This window comes from Vulpes vulpes, chromosome 11 (genome assembly GCF_048418805.1).
Source record: "Vulpes vulpes isolate BD-2025 chromosome 11, VulVul3, whole genome shotgun sequence".
Lineage (NCBI taxonomy): Eukaryota > Metazoa > Chordata > Mammalia > Carnivora > Canidae > Vulpes > Vulpes vulpes.
The window spans coordinates 11822423-11830254 of NC_132790.1; the positions used below are offsets into that span (position 1 = coordinate 11822423).

A 7832-nucleotide genomic window follows, 5' to 3' on the forward strand; every position below is an offset into this window, starting at 1 on the left:
AGGACAAACATTATATGGTCTCATTCATTTGGGGAATATAAATAATAGTGAAAGGGAATAGAAGGGAAGGGAGAAGAAATGGGTAGGAAATATCAGAAAGGGAGACAGAACATAAAGACTCCTAACTCTGGGAAATGAACTAGGGGTCATGGAAGGGGAGGAGGGTGGGGGGTGGGGGTGAATGGGTGACGGGCACTGAGGGGGGCACTTGACGGGATGAGCACTGGGTGTTATTCTGTATGTTGGCAAATTGAACACCAATAAAAAATAAATTTATTATTAAAAAAAAGAAAAAGAAAAAGATCCCGCATGAGCCCGCCTCCCTTCTCAGGAACCTGAGCATCCTGCCCCAAGGTTCTAGATGCTCAGCACCCCACCTTTCTCTTTGTGCCCCCCCCCTGCCCCACCCTGAGGAAGGCAGCTGCTTCCTTCACTTCTTATCAATGCACAAACTCTAGTTCTTTTTCGTCCTTTCAGAACTCTATGACCTGCTTCGTCAAATTCTTAAATTATTCTTTCTGTTAAATGTGACTGATGTGGCTTCTGTTTTACTGACCAGAAGCTGATAGGAAGCCAATGTCCTTCCTATGCTCTACAAGATCCTATGTGATCTGCCCTCCTCATTACTTCTCTGACCTGGCCTCCAACTTCTGTTTCTCCTCACTCACTGATTCATAAGAAATAAAGCAGATAAAGGAGCATGTTAAACCTCACCACAGAAATGTAGTCATCAAAGTTCAAAGTGTGGAAAGCTCCTTTGGATAAATAACTTAGTTTCTCCAACAAATAAATTGTGAGAGGGGAGAATTTATTCACAATAAATTGTGAAAAAGAACAATGGAGTGGCAAGCTCCAGATTGGAAGGGCCTTAAGAACATATAAACTAGTAAAACAAAAAACATTATAAACTAGCAGCAATGTGAAGACCTAACTTGAGCTCAGGTTTTATTTATATATATATAAATATATATAGTTTGTATTATATATATATTTATATTATTATCCATATAATATATAAAAATATATAACATATTTATATTATTAATATAATATGCATACTTTATATATTTATATATAATTTATTAAAATAATGGAGGAATTTAACCATGACAGGATATGAGATATAGGAATTAAGAAATTACTTTTAGGGATCCCTGGGTGGCGCAGCGGTTTGGCGCCTGCCTTTGGCCCAGGGCGTGATCCTGGAGACCCGGGATCGAATCCCACATCAGGCTCCCGGTGCATGGAGCCTGCTTCTCCCTCCGCCTGTGTCTCTGCCTCTCTCTCTCTCTCTGTGACTATCATAAATAAATAAAAAATTAAAAAAAAAAAAGAAATTACTTTTAGTTGTTCAATGGGACTGTGCTTATGTTTAAAAAGTCCTTCCCATATATGGGGAAGTACTTATGGATACATTGATGTCATAATACATGTGGGGGGTGTAATAGATGGGGCATAGGTGAAACAACATTGACTATAAAAGAATCATCGTTGAAGCCAAGTGTCTTAGTCTACTGGAACTGCTGTAACAAAATGCCACAGACTGGGTGGCTTATAAACAACAAATGTTTATAAGCCAAATAAACAAATGTTTATTTCTCGGTTCAGGAGGCCATGAAATCCAAGATCAAGGCACCCACAGACTCTGTGTCTGGTGGGGGCCCCTTTCCTCACTCAGAGCAGTCTTCTGGCTGTGACCTCACATGGCAAAAGGATCAAGGGAATTCTCTCCACCATCATTTATGAGGTCACTGGTCCCCTTCACGAAGGGATGATCCTTATAACCTAATCATCTCCCCAAGGCCCCACCTCCCAAGACTATCCCTCTGGGGGTTAGGTTTCAATATACAATTTTGGGGGGAGGATGGGGACACAAACTTTCAATCTCTAGCACCAAGTAATGGGGCAGAAGGGATCCATTTTACTATATAAAGTCCAGGTTGTTTGTATCTTTTAACATTTTCCATTTGTCTTTAAAGTCTGAGGGTCCACCACGTGAGGCATTTAGGTCAAAGAATGACTCACGGGTCTCTGGAACACATCTGAAACCACTGTTGAGAAGCATATAGTGCAGTGGTTTCACCTGTAGGCTCTGGAAACCACCACCTGAATCTGTCACTATCTATCTATGTGACCTTGGACTTGACTTCTTCAGGCCTGTTTCCTCAGAAACGAAGTGGAAATAGTAATGGGATCTCCTTCACAGAGTTGTCACACAGACTAAATGAATTAATAGATACAAAGCACTGTCTTAGAACATCATCCGGCCCATTTTGAGGAAGTTCTCAAAAAATGTCAACTATTACTGTGATTTTTACTACACAGGGAAACAAGTTGAAATGAACCACCGGGGTCTCAAAACACGTGTATCCAAAATATGTTTTTAATCTTGATGAAGTTCACAAATGGTACAATATTGAGATTTCCTTAAATTATACAATCATGTTCTTAGACAACCAGGCAAAGCGTTACCATTACCATGTATTCCCAGAGGCCACAAAGACAATGATTTATTGTCCCTCCTAAGGTTGAGCAGAGCTGCCAGGATCAATAGGATAACTCTCAAAGAACCAGTTTGCTACCAGATAAGCCAATAATAGATGCCATCACACTGACCGCACACAGAATCAAATATAAAAAGAATACATAACGTGTATGGGATTAGCTTATTTTGCATTCAATTTCATTCCTTCCAAATGACAAAGGTGCTTTTTTTCAGTATCTATTGGGATGCAAACATGTATATCTTCCATGGGGCCTTCTCACCAAGTGTTGTCAACAGAAATTAATAGAAGTGGTGAGTTCAGCTTCATGGTTACCTGAGATGGGAAAAAAATAAAATAAAATAAAAAAGAAGAGGAAGAAAGAGGAGGAAGTGGAGAAGGAGAAGAAAGAAAAATAGAATAAGAAAGACAAGAAGGAAATAAATAATCACAATTATTACTAAAAAGAACACAAATCTACAGGGGTGCTTCTTTCACAGCATACACAAATTGTGGGTCTGAGATGTAAATGAGCTTTTAAAGCAAATGATGAGGGATCCCTGGGTGGCGCAGCGGTTTGGCGCTTGCCTTTGGCCCGGGGCGTGATCCTGGAGACCCGGGATCGAATCCCACATCCCGGTGCATGGAGCCTGCTTCTCCCTCTGCCTGTCTCTGCCTCTCTCTCTCTCTCTCTGTGTGACTATCATGAATAAATAAATAAAATCTTAAAAAAAAAAATTAAAAAAAAAAATAAATAAAGCAAATGATGAGAAAAAAGCAATTATCAATCAGCAAGCATATTTTTTTTTCATTTCTCAGAAAGATGACACTGCATGTCTGCAGCCTATCCTAGTGCTCTGATTTCATGCTGACGTGTAGAAGAAACTCACTACTCAGAAGGAAGGATGTAATGGGAAAGAAGGGATCTGAAGACCCTACCAGGTCCAATGGGTTTCCAAATGTGGATCCTAACCTCCAAATCCTTTCCCCTCCCATCTGACAGTGTAAGGACAGTCACCTACTTCCCGGAGTCATGTCACTGCTCAGGCACGAAGGTCTCTGCGGCGCCGGCCAAAGGCTTCAGAACCCACGTTGGTGGGCACGAAGTTGTTCTTCACCACACCCCCAGATCTGCTCAGCAAGCCTGCCAGCCGATGGGTCACACAGGTGGCAGTGTTGCAGGATCTCTTCTGGGCAGTGATGCTGATTTGTAGGATGGAGGAAGAAGACAAGGCCTGTCAGTGAGAGGCTAGGGGCAGGCACCCGCCCCATGAGGCCTTCGTAAAAAGAATTTCAGCTCTTCGACATATCACTTAAGAATAAGTGTTTCTCCTAAGTGCAATTATCGAAGCTGTTAGGAGAAATGGCCTGGCAGCTTTTGCTAGGAGCCCTGCCCAAAGACCTTTCTTCGCAAAAGAAACCCAGTGCCAATTGTACGGAAGCGTTGAATCACTGTACTGTACACATGAGACTAACGTTACACTGTACGTCAACTAACTGGAATTTAAATAAAAGCTTTAAAATAAGAAAAAGAAAACAACCCAGCGCTAAGCTAAAGACTCCAGTACTCACGTGCTGACACCTGCACTTGCTGTCACTTACATACAGTCCTTTTAGGACCATAAGAAGTGGTCACCAGAGGCCCAGCCCTACCCCAAGACATGCAAGGAGCATACAGAAGCCGTACAGCAGCCACAGACACCAACAAACCACTTTCCATGGGACAGTGAAAATTCCCTGAAGTCTTACCTGGAGAGGCTCAGAGAGCAGGGATGCAGCATCCTCCCCCAGAAGTGTTACCTGCTCCTCAGCACACCTGTCCTGGATGGTGGAGCTGCTTCACAGGGACCACTCACCAACGCCCGTATCCGGCTACCCTGAGGCTAAAGCTACTTTTAAACACGGGTTCTAGGCACTCTCAAGCCTTGGACGGGGACCAGAGTAACGACCACCACAGGGCAAATCCTTTTAGAAAATAGATTTATTCATCGGTGATGAAGCATGAGGAATGAAGCAGAAATTGGAGGACTCTACCTCGAAATCCTCTGGAATCTCAAGAGGCTTCCCTCACTCTTACCTCTAACCTGGTCTATGAGTGCTGCTCACTTCCCTTCCATCCTGAGATCCCCAATTTTCTCTCTCGCAAGCAAAGCTACCAATGCCAGCTGGAAGAGCAATCCAAGTGAAATCTGCATGCATTAAATTCATCAATGGGAGCAAGAAGGGAAATCAGGAAGGAGTGGAAGGAGATCAGTTGGCATCCTGGGGCACCCCAAAGCGAGGTTAGCGGCCCCTCTCCAAGCCGCTGTCTATGTCCCTTTTCTTGCCAGGTGTTTCAGCCCCGAAGCCGATGCCAGAGAATGTATGAAAGTTGTTCAGGTCCTTCGAGTATGTGCCCAGCACACAGGTACTCAGATTACTGCACCGCTTAGCTCTGGAGCTGTCCAGGCTGCAGGGAAAATACATGCCAGACAATACCATGCCCCGGGTCTGCCCCCCGAGGGCAGTCGTGCAGCGAGGTAGACCAGGGGAGGGGCCCTGTGAGCAGAGGCAGGAGGGGCAGGCAGGAGCGCAGCTCACACATCCTCCATCGAGCCAGGGCAGTGTGGGGAAGGGCTGTGGTCGGGGAGGGGCGGCCTTTTCTAGCATTCCACATGCCACTCATGCTCTGCAGTGAGATTCTCGGGGTAGCTACGTGTGCATCACACGCCTCTGACCCGGCAGTGCCAGGGCCAGGCCAGGGGCAGGAACGTGCCCCAAGCTCCGGGGACCCTGGAGGTGAGGCTGGGCAAGGGTCTGGCCCGGGGACAGCATGCGCATCTCCACAGATCCTCCAGGTCTATAGACCCCAGACCTACCTCAGACACTGCTCTACCTAACCCCACCCTCTGCACGGCCTTTGGCTTCACCTTGCACATGTGCAATGAAGACTCCTTGTGGGTGTGAAAGAACAACACACACAGGTTACATTTCTAAAACACTCTGAGATACACCGAGTGTGTCTCCTGGCTTTACACTTACCAGCCCCAAGTCAGCCAATGCTGGAACTTCTCCTCAGTAGGGCCAGACCCATTCCCTGAGTGCGGGACTCTATACCTCCCATTCTATTTCCTAACAACTTCCAGGAGTGGATCTTTTTAATGCGTCTGACCACGGTCTCTTCAGCTACACCTGGACCTCCGTCTTCCATGGAGCCTGAGAATGTCTGGGCCCCAGAGCCTGGTGAACCACCACAGCCTGCTGCACTCCTGGCCAGATGTTGTATTTCCTACCTCTCTGGGATACCTCCTTCTGGACCCTGCGGAGTAGAGTTGGGGGCCTTACCTGGAGCCCTCAGTCTCCTGCTCCTGCTCCTGCTCCAGTTCGTTCTTCCTCTGCACGTAGGCCTTCACCAGGGCAGCCAGCAGGAGGCGCCCTTCCTTCTCACTGAGTGCAGCGGGGTCTGGGAGGCCCTCCAGAGCAGACCTGGGGAGGGGAAGCAAACCCCATGGAGGCTCTGAGCCCCTGCCTGCCTCCTCCCCAGGATAAGTAGCAAGGCTTCCTGGCCCCCCTGACTTTCCCTGAGGATGTGCCCCCCACCTCCACTCCCAGTCCGCAGGGCTGAATTCCACGTCACCAGCAGCCTCTCTGCCGGGACTTCAGCCGCAAAGAAGGGCCTGGGCCCAGGGCCAGTAGAAGGGGAATGCTCTGGGGCTTCAGGCTGTCTCACCTGAATGGTGCCGCCTGGAGGCCGCCCGCCTGGCACAGGACCAAGATGCTGAAAGCCAGGAAGGGGGAGGACTTCCACAAGCCCATGATGCCTCTCTGTAAGGAGAGAATGACATTACCGCTGCACCGAGACCAAGCAAGGCCTGGACCCCCAGACCTAGGCTCCTATCCTGCCTATCCACAGCGGCCCTGTGGCCTCGGGCAGGTTACCCGACCTCCCCAAGCCTCCATTCATCTGCCAGGGAGGCTGCTGTGAATCTCAAAAGATATCGTGCAGTGAAGGGCTTGGTAGAGCCGAAGCAAGAGTCCTGGGGTACAGCGGAGCTCTGTGTTAAGTCGGGGGGAAGCCGAGTGCAGGCACCCGAGCGCACACCTCTCGCCTAATGCAGAGACCACGCCGGGACCCACCCCCTTATACGTCTGTTCTCCCGCCGCGCCTGTCGGAGATCTGCGCCACTTTCCTTCCCCTCGGCGGGACTTCCCACTAACAGGTGGGAGAGGAGAGTGGGAAGGGGAAGGCTGCCTTGGGAAGGAGCCCTGATCTCTCAATACGTGGGTTTGGGGGAAACGTTGACGTGCCCGCAGCTGGGGCCTCTGGGCTCTGCGTGCCCTGCCCGCCGATGCTGGAGCGCAGTTTAGCCGCAGCTGCTGGTCTCCGGCATCCAGAGGTGGGCCTGGTCCTGCTCGGCCGGCTGCACCGCCCCCAGGACCCCACCCCGGGGTGTCCCAGGGTCGCTGGCGGGCTGGCGGCGCCTCCTAGGAAGGCTCGAGGCTCCCCCGTCGGGAGACTCGATGGGATCCCTCAGGACGCAGATGGCACAGGACCCCCAGACCAGAGTGAGGCTGCATCCTGCACGCCACGCCCGGGGGCACCGACACCGGGGCGCAGCCTGCCTACCTCCGCCCGCGGAGCTTCCAGCGCCCGGCGGGAGCCCCGGGATACTTGGGGTTTCCACCTGCCCTGAGTAGAAGGCGGCGCTCGGGCCGTCCCGAGCGCCCTCCGCGCCCTGAGCCGCACGGAGCACCTGGAGCACCTGCCCAGGCTTGGGCCGCCAAGGAAGGGCCTCGGACGCAAGGGAAAGGCAGCAGCCCGAGCGGAGTGGGTGACCTGACCCAGAGGCGAGTTACTAGGGGGCGCGGAGCGGGAAGTTCCTCACCTGAGACGGCAGTTTCTGGAGAGCGCCAGCGGCCGTCAGCCCGGGTGGACACGACGCCTGCTGCGGGCGTCTTCCCCGCGGAGCTCTGGGCTCTTATTCCGGCGATAGCGGGAGGGGGGTCCCCACGAGCCGGCGCGGCCAATCCAAAGTGGCCAGGACCGACCCAGCTCCAATTGCGTCATCGCTAGCACTCCCGGCACTGGTTCTCCAGGGAGGGGAACCATCCGCTCCGGCTGCCTTTTGCAATGAGGTCATTGCTGGGAGAGCGCGAGGGCAGGGAGGGGCGGAGAGCTCTCGACGGCGTCCCGAGAGCGGGGGCCACGCGGGGACTTTGGCATCCCCCACGGTGAGGAGCCAGAGCTCCCCTCGCTCTCCGGGTGCCTGAACTCCCGCGTCGAAGCTCGTCCCACTGCCCGTGAGGACGCCGGGCTGGCCCCCTGCACCGCCGCGAGCTCCAAAAAGGCGTCTCACCTGGGAAAGCGCC

General features: G+C 51.0%; 1 protein-coding gene across 3 annotated transcripts; it reads right to left on the reverse strand.

The window, feature by feature from the left end:
- Nucleotides 1-2365: 2365 nt before the first annotated feature.
- On the reverse strand, nucleotides 2366-7448 carry LOC112926969 (calcitonin gene-related peptide 1). Of its 3 annotated transcripts, none has more exons than XM_026008116.2 (5): nucleotides 7349-7448; nucleotides 6193-6287; nucleotides 5808-5948; nucleotides 3502-3686; nucleotides 2366-2819 (listed from the first exon to the last, which is right to left on the reverse strand). In XM_026008116.2, exons 2-4 carry the CDS (start codon nucleotides 6276-6278, stop codon nucleotides 3527-3529), a joined length of 387 nt encoding a protein of 128 aa, XP_025863901.1. In that variant the 5' UTR covers nucleotides 6279-6287; nucleotides 7349-7448; the 3' UTR covers nucleotides 2366-2819; nucleotides 3502-3526. The 3 variants fall into 3 exon arrangements, 2 of the variants coding, with proteins under 2 accessions (XP_025863901.1, XP_025863902.1); XM_026008117.2 differs by having other exon boundaries at nucleotides 2734-2819; nucleotides 3506-3686; XR_011995090.1 differs by lacking the exon at nucleotides 2366-2819 and adding an exon at nucleotides 4233-4932 and having other exon boundaries at nucleotides 3506-3686.
- Nucleotides 7449-7832: the final 384 nt, after the last annotated feature.